Below are 12,564 nucleotides of genomic sequence, written 5' to 3' on the forward strand. Positions count from 1 at the left end.
GGGAATTTAGGAGTTGAAATCCCCCTCCTAAAGCGGTTTAGAACGGACCCCCTCGGTTCCAGGTGCAGAGGTCGAGAGGGCCCCATGGGGCTTGAGAAGCATCTCCCCCCCCCCCAAACCCACCGGGGTCCCTTTGACCAACCTTCGTAGTTGACCTGCCCGTCTCCATCAATATCGGCTTCCCGGATCATTTCGTCCACTTCTTCATCCGTCAGCTTCTCGCCGAGGTTCGTCATCACGTGGCGCAACTCGGCGGCGCTGATGTAGCCGTTCCCGTCCTGGGAGGAGAGAAAAGCTCCCGTCAGGTTGAGTTGAGGGAGGGGGAAAGGGGCTTTTCTCTCCCCCTCCCAAGCCGGGTGGGCAGAGGTCTCGATCCAGCTGCTTCCATCCCTCCCTGCCCACTTCCCAGGGCTCCGATTCCCGGCTTCACCTTGTCGAACACCCGGAAAGCCTCCCGGATCTCCTCTTCGCTGTCGGTGTCCTTCATTTTCCTGGCCATCATGGTGAGGAACTCGGGGAAGTCGATGGTGCCGTTGCCTGAAAGGCAACGATGGGCGCGGTGAGACCAAGCGGGTGGCTGTGGACAGTCCCTTCCGTGGACAACTGTCCCTTTCGAAGAGGCTTTGCAAACACCCACCCTGACCAGCGGATTCCTTCGTTTTCTTAAAGCATTTTTATTTATACATTTTTCTTTAACATATGTAGGGATTTAATAGACAGTGTATTGTCTGGGTCATTTTACACATACATAGTAATAGCGATGATATCTTTGCACGCATTTCGTAGTATTCTTCCAACTTCTACTTTATTTAGCCGTCGATAAAACAAATCCCAAGGGGAAAAATATTCTGTATCTCCTTTTATCTTTAATGTTAACCTATCCATTTCCGCAAAATCTATTTTTTCTTTGATTATCTTATCATCTGAAGACGTTTCCTCGTTTCTCTATTGCAGTGTTTCTCAACCTTGGCAACTTGAAGATGTCCGGACTTTCACTCCCAGAATTCCCCAGCCAGCATTCGCTGGCTGGGGAATTCTGGGAGTTGAAGTCCAGACATCTTCAAGTGGCCAAGGTTGAGAAACACTGTCCTAACCACTGCTGGGGAATTCTGGGAGTTGAAGTCCAGACATCTTCAAGTGGCCAAGGTTGAGAAACACTGTCCTAACCACTGCTGGGGAATTCTGGGAGTTGAAGTCCAGACATCTTCAAGTTGCCAAGGTTGAGAAACACTGCTCTATTGTTGCGCAAATACAATTCTTGCTGCCGTCAAAACACGCAACAATATATATTTCCTTTATTGTATTTTTTTCCTGGCAAAACACCTAACAAGAATATTTCTGGCTTTCAACCTAAATGCTGCTTTATCATTTTCTCTCAGCCATGAAGGCATTTTCATCCATTCTCCCCCCCCCCCCTTGGGTAGGTTAAGATTGCTTTTGTCGGTTGTACCACACGGCCTCACTCTGTTGCAATGAAACAAGAGAGAGAGAGATTGGACCAGGAGTTCCCAACTCTCGGGCCAAAGGTCCGGTACCGGTCTGTGGCCTGTTAGGAACTGGGCCGCACATCTGGAGGTGAGCGATGGGCGAAGCTTCATCTGTATTTGCCCGAAGGGGCTGTTGACAGAGAACTAATCTGGCCTTGAACCGCTGGAGTTTGGGGAATCACTCACCATCCGCATCCACCTCGTTTATCATGTCTTGAAGTTCGGCCTCGGTGGGGTTCTGCCCCAGGGACCTCATGACGGTGCCCAGCTCCTTGGTGGTGATGGTGCCATCGCCGTCCTTGTCGAAGAGGGAGAAGGCCTCCTTGAATTCTGCAGGGGGACAGCAAAGTGGGGTGCTCTCAGCAGGGCAGAAAGGGCTTTACCCCAAAAAGGGCCCAGGAAGGGGAAAAGAGGGAGAGAGGAGTGGAATAGCGAAGGCCCCCGTCCTTACTCCTGAATCTCGGATAGAAAGGAGAGCAGGAAAATCATTCCAATTAGGCCAAGATTGAGGTTAAAGTGGCTAGCCACTGGACCAGCAGGAGGTGTGGCTTCCAAAGATTTCCTCAATCTCCAATAGGCAATCAAGATTAGGTTAATACCCAATGGTTACTCCTCCCACACCTTCTCTTCGGAAACAAAGCACGTTTGGGACTTTTTAGACCGCTTAAAGTCTGTAGAGATTCTCAGTCCTCCAGTCACGGTTGTCCCAAAGGGAATCTTTCAAGAGGCAAAGGGACTTTCCAGAAATAAATTTAAGGTGTGTGTTTGTGTCTGTGTGTGTGTAAACTCACCTGCAATCTGTTCTTCAGTCAGCTGGTCAGCCTGCAAGCAGAAAAAAAAAAGTTAACTTCTAGCTCTCGTCCCTCCTTCTGTCCGTCTTGGCATCTTCTGCCAAAAAGGATTGGGTGGGGAACCATCAGTTGCAAGGGATATTTTCCAGGCCTCTCAGCTGAGCCCCCCACAAAAGACGATCAAGGTCCCTCCAAATTTGGGGAGGGCTTTGAATCCACCCCCTCAGGGCTGCCCTGTAAAAACTCCAACATCTCCATTTGCCACATTTGCCTCTGAAGATGCATCAAATCCCACACGGCTCCTTCAAAGCTCCCTGCAAACGCCAGTTGCATTTCCTGCCTTCTACAATTCTCGCTCCCGTCCCAACTACAACTGGGGACAGTGGGCCCATCGTTCACTGCAGAGCCTGGACTCAGAGCTCTGGCCCAGGCCTGCTTGGAGAGCTAGCCCATCGCCCTCCCTTGCCTGGAGTCGGCTGAACAGCCATCCCGGTGGCTCTTCCCCGCAGCCACAAGCAACTCTCGGAGAGCGCGAGGGCAGCCGTGCTCAAGCAAGGCCCCCATGGAAAGCAGAGCTCCGGGGGAAGGCAGATTCCTCCAAGAACCCTGGATGGGATACATCCTATTGGCACAGCCGGAGAAAGCCGACATTCCTGCGTCTTTCCCCCAATGAAAAAGTAAACGTTTCCCCTAAGCCAGTGTTTTTCAACCTTGGCAACTTGAAGATGTCTGGATTTCAACTCCCAGAATTCCCCAGCCAGCATTCGCGTATAAACAATTCAGTGTCTAGGACAGTGTTTCTCAACCTTGGCCACTTGAAGATGTCTGGACTTCAACTCCCAGAATTCCCCAGCCAGCATTCGCGTATAAACAATTCAGTGTCTAGGACAGTGTTTCTCAACCTTGGCCACTTGAAGATGTCTGGACTTCAACTCCCAGAATTCCCCAGCCAGCATTCGCGTATAAACAATTCAGTGTCTAGGACAGTGTTTCTCAACCTTGGCCACTTGAAGATGTCTGGACTTCAACTCCCAGAATTCCCCAGCCAGCATTCGCTGGCTGGGGAATTCTGGGAGTTGAAGTCCAGACATCTTCAAGTGGCCAAGGTTGAAAAACACTGCCCTAAGCCATGCTCTCCAATCAAGATGCTGGCCGGTTGCTTGGTTACTTCTCTCCTCCCCTGGCCAGGCACCTGTCGGGATGTCCTTGGTTCCCACAAGAACACTTCCTTGTTTTGGCTACAACACCCCCTCTAGCTCTTCCCCCCTCCCTTCCCCTTCTTCTGTTTTGTGGGAACCCTGAAGCCTCCGAGATGGTCTCAGCCAGGTTGACCTCAGGAGCAACCCAAGGTGGAAGAGGCTCATTCAGACAACTCCAACTGTCCTATCAAATGAAAGCGTGGCCCTCACTCCGCTCTGGACGAGGGACCCCCACAACTTCTGCTCTCTCGTTCAGGAGGCCGTGGGATTCCTTCCGGGGCTCTTAGAAATCCAGCCGGAGCGAGCCAAGGCTCAGGAACTGACACACCACAAGGGCAGCCAACAAAGACCCACCATGGCGGCTACTGACTCATGCAGGAGAGCAGCACAAAACCCCCTTGGACAACTTGGGTCTCTGGAATTTGTTCCCACCAGAGGCGGTGATGACGGCCGAAAGCCCTTCACAGCAACAGACTTGTCTGAGAGAATCCAGCGTTTTGCAGACCCGAAGGCCCGCGGGTTCTTAGCGCAGAGGGCAGAGGGAGAGGCAAGGCTCTTTGGAAGTCCCAGTGGGTGTCTTGTCTGAAGTAATCCTGGCTACCGTGAGAAAGAGGATGCTGGGCCTTGTGGTGAGTCAGCAGCTTCCCTTCTGGGGGGAAATGGTTGCAAATCCCAAGCACTGCCGATCGGATTCAAAACCCAAGTCCCAGGGAGCTCGCGTGCGGCCTCCTGGCCTTAAAATCACGACTGTCCTGAGTTTCCGTCGCTTCTCAGCAGCCACCGAGTCCTCGCGGCACGGGAAAGCCGAGCGCAGCCGTTCCGCGCCATCGACAAACCATGGTTCAAGGCTCCCCAAGTTTGCTCAACGTCTTTTTTTCGGGGATCCCCAGGGCTGGGCTTCACAGAGGAGGAGTCTCCACCTTCTGCTCCTCAAAATGCAGGATGCAAAACGGCTCTTCTGTCCAGGAGGCCCAACTGACCGATTCCTTCTTGGTTCTTTTAAAAAGGCCGGGTCTCTGGCGACATTGGTTTGCTGCAAGGATCCTGGCTTCTGGGCGAAAGGCAGGCATGGGGGCTCAAGATGCCAAGGGAGGCTTCCCGAGGGACCGTGGGGCGGCTGCTACCCAGGGCTGGGCATCTCTGGCATCCTGATGGCCTGTGGAATTCTGGGAGTTGAAGTCCACGGGTGGCCAGGATGTCACAGCTGCCCATCCCTGTTCCAGGCCAAGATCTACGGCGTGGCCAAACCACAGTTTGGGTTTCTACGCTGAAGCAGATCAACAGCAACCAAACAGAGTCCCCCCCCCCCCCCCGTCACAAAACCCCTGGCCATTCCATCTGGAAAAGAGTCTCCCATCACAGGTAGTCCTCGGCTTGCGACCAGAATTCAGCCCAGCATTTTGGCTGCTATGTGAGACATCTGCCCCCATTTAGCCACCACAGTTAAGCGAATCGCCGCAGTCAGGTTACTCACACGGTCGCTAAGTGAATCTGGCTTCCTCAACGGCTTTGCTCGTTCGGGCCGCGAGAGGGGATCAACGTGACGCTCTGGGACGCTGCAACCGTCGTTAAGCGAGTCAATTGCCAAGCGCCTGAATTGCAATCGTGGGTCCAATGGGGATGCGGTTTTAAGTGTGAGAAACGGTCAAACGTCGGTTATCAGTGCCGTTGTCAGTTTGAATGGTCACTAAATGAACGGCCGTAAGTCAAGGACTTATGGCTGAGATGAAATGAGCCAAGTCGCCCTCCCTGGTTTAGGCAAAGAGCAACCCTGGGGCTGTTTGTGAGTTGCGAGAGGGTAGGCCACACGAAAGCCAACGGTCTAAGACAGGGGTCTCCAACCTTGGCTCCCTTTAAGACTGGCGGACTTCAACTCCCAGAATTCCTCAGCCAGCTTTGCCAGTCTTAAAGGGGCCAAGGTTGCTCTAGGACAGTGGCCTCCAAATCTTGGCCACTTTAAGACCTGTGGACTTCAACTCCCAGAGTTCCTCAGCCAGCAAAGCTGGCTGAGGAACTCTGGGAGTTGAAGTCCACAGGTCTTAAAGTGGCCAAGGTTTGGAGACCATTGAAACCCGGAGGGATTTTGGACTGCAGCAAGCCAGGAAGTGACCCCAGCCTGGCCAGAGAGCCTCTTCTTGGAGCTGCAGGCAGCCTTAAAGAGCCTCAAGGATGCAACGATCAAATAATGCAGGGAGAGGGAGGGAAAGGGTCCCCCCCCCTCCCCAGGAGGAAAATAAAAACCCTCCATGGGCTGATCTCCAGGCAAAAAGACTTTCCATAGAGCTTATACAGGTGGTCCTCAAATTATGACAACTGAGACCACCACCAACATTTCTGTGGCTGAGACATTTCAGCCAGCGTTGCCCCATTCCACGACCTATCTTGCCACCGTTGCTAAGTGAATCGCTGCAGGTGTTAAGTCACAAGGGAATCTAACTTGTCGCAAAAGGGGATCACGTGACCCCTCGCAGGTCACTGCGATCGTCGTAGGTGTGAGTCAGCGGCCAAGCGGCTGCATTTTGATCGTGTGGACAAGGGGAGGATGTACAGGGGAAAGAGGGGTTCAGCCCCAGAGACGGGAGGGCATCCAGAGGGAGGGAGGAGGATGAAGCACTGATGGGGCAAAAGAGGGGAAGGCTGGGGAGGAGGGGTCCCCCCCCCCCGAAGGGAGCCACAAAAGATGCCAGTGTCTGATGGAGGGAGGGATTCAGCCCCACTGAGTCTCCCCTTCAGGCGGTGAGGGAGGGGCAGTGCCCAAGAAAAGACGGCCCACCCTTAAATTGGAACCAACTAATCTCCCTGCTATCACAGCTCCGTTTCCTGACTCCAGAATGAGGCAGAAAAACCACTATTTCTCCCCCTTGGAAACAAACAGCCACTGCCCTAAAATAAAAGCAGCCCCCCCACCCCAAATTCCATTGGGTGGCACGGATTCCTTTAGCAGAAACTGCCAGGGTGGCAACTGGAGGAAGCTTTTCGAGGGGGCTTTGAGGGGAAGATGCTCCCAGGGGGAAAAGCAGGGAGGAGGAGCTGGTGGGCTGGACCTCTGTGCCCAGGGGTGCCAGGAGGCAGCCAGCCAGTGACCTTCCATTTGGGAAAGGGGTGAGGGAGACTCCCGGCAGAGGATTTGAAGAGCCCAGTGCGTCAACCAGGTGCCGGAAGCTGCAGTGGGGAGCAGAAACGCCCCCCCCAAGGAAGACTCTGAGGAACTAACAGGAGGCCTCCATGGGGGTCTCCTAACAGACCAGCAACCCGCAGCTCCGAATCCAATCCCGTCCCCCTGTGCCCGTCCTCCGGGCAGGTGAAGAGGGGCAAGCAAAGTTTCCTTGTCCAGGTCTCCCCACCTGGCCCTCCTGGATGCTTTTCAAGGAAGCAGCCCCCCCACTTCTTTCCTCCAGAGCTTCAGCCCCCTCGGCTCCCTCAAACCCACCCTTCAGCGTCAGGCTTTGAGGCAGGCGGGCAACGGCTCCTCTGCAGCGGATTGCAAAACCGCCGCGACGGGCAGGGCAAGGTGAGGAAAGGGTGGCGGGAGCCGCGGCTCTATTTCCGCTGAAGTCAGAGGCAGAGACCCAAGCGGCATTATTTCCTTCTTTAGGCAAGGCGAAGGGAGGGGACGAAACATCTGGAAAGCTCGTCGGATGCTGGTGAGGACCAGCCACTCTGCCAGGGCCCAGGGAAGAGGCCTCGGATAGGCGGACCCCCCCCCCTCTGCCCTGCCCTCTTTCCAGGCAGGATGCCCACCTCGGCTCCAGCACCCAGCACCCCTCCGAATCGCAGCCATGTGATTGGCACCAGCAGTGGGGGGGAGGCACCCCTGTCTGCCCCCCCCCCCCAGTGCAGGGAGGGGCAAATCGCAACCTGACTTATTTCACTTTCTTTGGCTGATGGGGCTTCTCTCTTTCAGGATGGTGGGAGCTCAAAGTGTTTCCCCCTCCAAAGAAGATACCCCCCCCCATTCTTCCCCTATGCTGGCTGTCCGTCTGTCTCCCTAGACATCTGTCTGGAGCTCCCTCCCCCCCTCCTAGATCAGCAAAAAAGCAGGCCGGAAGGACCCCACCCCCAAATCCTCGCCCTGCCCCAAGCATCCTCCCCCCCCCCCCGCCAGGCTTCGTCCAAGGGATGCTGCCCTGCTGGATCAACAAGGGGCTCCCATTGCACCCATCCAGCGGAGCCTCCCCCCCAAGTGCAACCCCCTCCCCAATTAGCCCCCCTCCCCCCCCGATCCTTCTCCTTTGTCATTCAGTCCCTGAGCCCCCCCCCATAGCCCCCTCCTTATACCCCCCCTCGCAGACTCAGGGGCCTGGTCTCCCCCTCTGCGCTCTCCCAGCGCCCCCCCCACTTCCCCCCTCCCCCCAATTCACGCCAAGGCCTCCCCGCCCCCTCCCCTCCCTCGCCCCCACAACGCTCCTCCTATGCAACCCCCTCCCCTCCACTGGGATACGACGACCCCCCCCACTCAGGGGCCGGGCAGTGGTCTCACCCGCTGCTCCCTCCCAACACCCCCCCTTTCTCCCCCCTTGGGCCATCGCCCCCCCCTCCTTAGCTGCCCCCCCTTAACGGGCCTGACCCCCTCACCGCCCCTCCCCCAGCCCTCCTCCTACAACTCCCCCCCCCATAAATAACCAGGCAGCCCCTGAAATCCTCTTTTATGGGGGGGGGGGGTATTGGACTACAAGACCCATCCAGCCGGGAAGCATGGGCGTTGTAGTCCGTCCCCAATTCCCCGGAAAAGTCGCGACGGCAGCCGCCCGCTTGTCCCCTCACCATTGTCGGGTCCGGCTTGGCGAGGCGGCGGCGGCGGCGTCCGGAGGCTTCGAGGACAGCAACGGCGTCGCGAGGGAGGCAGGAGCCGCACCAGCCCGGACGCACCGAGGGCCGCTTCACGGAGCCTCACTGCGCGCTCCGGATCCCTCCGCCAACGGCCGCCTCCGGCCTCGCCCCGACGCGGCCTCCTCTTTCCCCCCCCCGCCCGACGCCCCGCCCCGCGGACGCCACGGCGCCCAATCCGCGCTTGCCCCTGCGGCCGGCCCCGCCCACTTCCTCCCTGCGGGGCGGGGAGAGGGCCGAGGGGGACTACTTTCCTCCCCTGGCTGGCTCCTCGCGCTTCTTTCCCGTCCCGCCCCTCCCCTGCAGTCGCCCGCCGGCGGAAGGACACAGGATGGCGAGCTCGTGATTGCTTCGCGCGCTCCCATTGGCCGCCGGAGGAGGCGCAGGATGAGACTCCCGCGGCCATTGGTCGCCTCTCACCTGCAATGCGTCAAAATTGGAGCGGGCCATGTGGAGGAGGGAAAAAGGGGGACGGAGGGAACAACCAAGTGGAAGAGTGTGGGTGGGTGGAGCAGGAGGGCCCGCGAGGCCGCGTTTAGCGGCGAGGTGGGTTTCGAAGAGGAAAAAAAACCCCACACCATCTGACTGCTCTTAAAAATGGTACGGCCCTTCCCCTCCCCCGCCACGAATAGATCGCTCTAGAAAGAGGGGCGTGGTCCCCTGGCAGGAGATAGCCCCGCCCTCTTCCAAAGAGCTGACATTACAATCCAGCTGGGCCATGCCCTCCCTTTGGCCACGCCCACTCGTCTCAAGCCCCGCCTCCTTTCCTTGGATTCTCTACCACGTGGGAAGGAGCCAACCCGGAACTGCCGCTTCCATGAAGGCTTGGAACTCTTTACCTGTTGAATTCCCACCTGCTCAGACCTTGCGGGACATTGGCTGGACCTCGAACTCTTAACCCACCCAGTTCAAAAATTAGCTCTCAGTCACACACACACACACACCCAAAAAACTAAATATACTGGACCAGCAGCCCAGTGGCCCACCCTGGCTAAGGATTATGGGGGTTGGAGTCCAGTCCCACTGGACAGCATCTCTGGGCAAGGTGGGTTAGGATGATGGGTGGTGTGATTTTAGGGAAGGCTAAAATCGGGGATCCTTCGGGAACTAAGACGTGTGGACTTCAACTCCCAGAATTCCCCAGCCAGCTTTTTTCCCACTGTCGTTATAACTTTGAAAGACCGGTTGTAATTCAAGGACTAGAATACCTGTGGCTGGAATACAGTGGTGGGGTTGCCAATTTTGTTACTACTGGTTTGGGGGGGGAGGGGGGGAGGCTCCCGCTTGCATAAGAGCCGAGGTGGCGCAGTGGTTAGAGTGCAGTACTGCAGGCCACTTCAGCTGACTGTTATCTGCAGTTTGGCGGTTCAAATCTCACCGGCTCAAAGGTTGACTCAGCCTTCCATCCTTCCGAGGTGGGTGAAATGAGGACCCGGATTGTTGTTGGGGGCAATATGCTGACTCTGTAAACTGTTTAGAGAGGGCTGAAAGCCCTATGAAGCGGTATATAAGTCTAACTGCTATTGCTATGACGCTGTCCAGGCAGGTGGACAGAACCTCCCACCACCGCTACTACGGGTTCGGCTGATCTGGGTCAAAATGACAGCAACCCAGGCCTGCTAGAATACCTGTGCACCTGGATTCCAGCCACCTGTACCTGGATTCCTCCAAGGTCAAAGAGTTTGATGCTGCAGCGTTCAGCTCTAAGGTCGTCGGTCAAGCCCAGCGATGCCTTCACTCTCCCGTTCCTTGACCTGGAAACAGTGGTGGGTTTCAAAAAATTTTGGAACCTACTCTGTGGGTGTGGCCTCCTTTGTGGGAGTGGCTTGCCGGCCATGTGACCTGCTGGGGGTGGCTTGCCTGCCATGTGTTTTCTCTCTCTCTCTCTCTCTCTCTCTTTCCTTCCTTTTGTCTCTCTGTCCCTTTTTCCTTTTTTTCTTTCATCTCTCTCACTTTTTCTTTCTTTTTTTCTTTCTTCCTTTCTTTCTCTTTCTCTCTCTGTGTTTGAGTGTGTATGTGTGTGTGTGTCAGTGGTGGGTTTCAAAAAATTTTCGAACCTACTCTGCGGGTGTGGCCTCCTTTGTGGGAGTGGCTTGCCAGCCATGTGTTTTCTCTCTCTCTTTCTCTCCTTCCTTTTGTCTCTCTGTCCCTTTTTTCTTTTTTTCTTTCATCTCTCTCACTCTTTTTCTTTTTTTCTTTCTTTCTTTCTTCCTTTCTTTCTCTTTCTCTCTGTGTCAGTCTTTCTGTCTGTGTGTGGTAGTGGTGGGTTTCAAAAACTTTGGAACCTCTTCTGTAGGTGTGGCCTGCTTTCCGGGTCCACTGGTGGAACCTCTTCTAACCGGTTCGGTAGATTTGACGAACCGGTTCTACCGAATAGGTGCGAACTGGTAGGAGCCCACCTCTGTTCTGGGAAGCACCTGGTCTCCCTATTGACATAACTGGCCTCCGTACCTCAGAATTGCTGGTTCTTGCCCCACCACCTACCTACCTACCTACCTACCTACCTATCTACCTACCTACCTACCTTCCTTCCCTCCTTCCTTCCTTAACACTGGAGGTTTTCAAGAAAAAACTGGACAGCCATCTGTCTGGAATTGAATAGTGTTTCCTGCCTGAGCAGGGGGTTAGACTAGAAGACCTCCAAGGTCTCTTTCAACTCTGTTCTTCTGTTATTGTTATTCTGTCCTTCCTTCCTTCCTTCCTTCCTTCCTTCCTTCCTATCTTTCCTTCCTATCTTCCCTCCCTCCCTCCTTCCTTCCTTCCTTCCTTCCTTCCTTCCTTCCCTTCCTTCCTTCCTTCCTTCCTTCCTTCCTTCCTTCCAGAAATGGGTTCTTGGCCAGCATCGCCCCGATTCCTGCCCCAGTGCAATTTCATCCCCCCCCCCTTTCCCATGTCCTTCCTCCCCAGCCGCTGAGCGATGACGGAGCGAGGGAGGCATCCGGCTGGCTAAGCGGCTTACCTGCCCGTACAGGTTGCGAGGTGTTCAGCCGCCCCTGCCTCAAACCTCTTCCCCGCGTTCTCACAAGCCCGGAGCCCCGGGGGGCAAAGCGAGGCAGGCTGCAGCCTGTCTTCTCCCCCTCCGCGGCGGTTGGCTGGCACCAGCCGCGGTGGCGAAGGAAGTGGGCGAAGAGGGAGCAGGTGAGAGGGAGGAACAGGTGAGCCGAAGAGCCTCCGGAGGTTTCGACGGGGGTCCTCCTGCCAGCCTCCAACTGCTCCAGAAATGCCAGTCCCGAGATGCCAGGGTGCCCTCGGGGAGCCCGTAAAACGCAGCTGCCAAACAGGCAGAGCCAGACACGGCCTGGGCTGATGTTCGCGCTGCCAGCCACGACTTGCTGGCCCGCTCTCGGCAGAGATACCCATACAGGCAGTCCTCGACATACGACCCCAACCGAGGCCAAATTTTCCGCTGCTGTAAGGCAGGACAAGGTGAGGTCATTTTTATCACCTTTCTTGCCACCGCCGTTAAGTGAATCCCCGCAGTGGTTAAAAGTCATCTGCACGGTCGTTCAGTGGGCTTCCCCACTGATTTTTGCTGGGGATCCCATGACCCTACACTACGACCGTCATAAATGCAAGCTGGTTGCCAAAGCCCGTGAATTCAGGCGACGGGGATTCTGCAACGGTCGTTAAGTGTGAAAAACGGCCGTAAGTCACTTTTCCCCCGACGCATTTGTCGTTTTGAATGGGCGAAGGATACCGGGATATAGAGCCGAGGTGGCGCAGTGGTTAAATGCAGCACTGCAGGCCACTTCAGCTGACTGCTATCTGCAGTTCGGCGGTTCTAATCTCACTGGCTCAAGGTTGACTCAGCCTTCCATCCTTCCGAGGTGGGTGAAATGAGGACCCAGACTGTGGGGGCGATTTGCTGACTCTGTAAACCGCTTAGAGAGGGCTGAAAGCCCTATGAAGCAGTATATAAGTCTAACTGCTATTGCTATCTGTCTGTCTATCTATCTATCTATCTATCATCTATCTATCTATCTATCTATCTATCTATCTATCTATCTATCTATCTATCTATCATCTATCAATCTATCTGGGTGAAATGAGGACCCAGACTGTGGGGGCAATATGCTGACTCTGTAAACCGCTTAGAGAGGGCTGAAAGCCCTATGAAGCGGTATAGAAGTCTAACTGCTATTGCTATTGCTATCTCTGATGCCAAAACAAAGCATGTTAGGATTTAGGATTGCTGGCCGGGGAATTCTGGGAGTTGAAGTAAACCCATCTTAAAAAGGGCCGTTGCTTGAAAGGATTTGG

The 12,564-nt window shown here is 55.3% G+C and overlaps 1 protein-coding gene across 1 annotated transcript in view; it reads right to left on the reverse strand.

The window, feature by feature from the left end:
• Positions 1–8,376, reverse strand: part of LOC148042878 (uncharacterized) — a 23,417-nt gene extending 15,041 nt beyond the window's left edge. The window contains exons 1-5 of the mRNA XM_087727942.1: positions 8,242–8,376; positions 2,279–2,309; positions 1,674–1,817; positions 431–537; positions 120–278 (exon numbers count right to left, since the gene is read on the reverse strand). Of these exons, the coding sequence (XP_087584068.1) occupies positions 120–278; positions 431–537; positions 1,674–1,817; positions 2,279–2,309; positions 8,242–8,244 (444 nt within the window). The 5' untranslated portion in view covers positions 8,245–8,376. The remainder of the gene's footprint in view (positions 1–119; positions 279–430; positions 538–1,673; positions 1,818–2,278; positions 2,310–8,241) is intronic.
• Between the last annotated feature and the right edge of the window lie 4,188 nt (positions 8,377–12,564).

This window comes from Thamnophis sirtalis, unplaced genomic scaffold, assembly GCF_051295495.1.
Source record: "Thamnophis sirtalis isolate CommonGarterSnake01/CBP01778 unplaced genomic scaffold, rThaSir2_p1.2 scaffold_13, whole genome shotgun sequence".
NCBI lineage: Eukaryota > Metazoa > Chordata > Lepidosauria > Squamata > Natricidae > Thamnophis > Thamnophis sirtalis.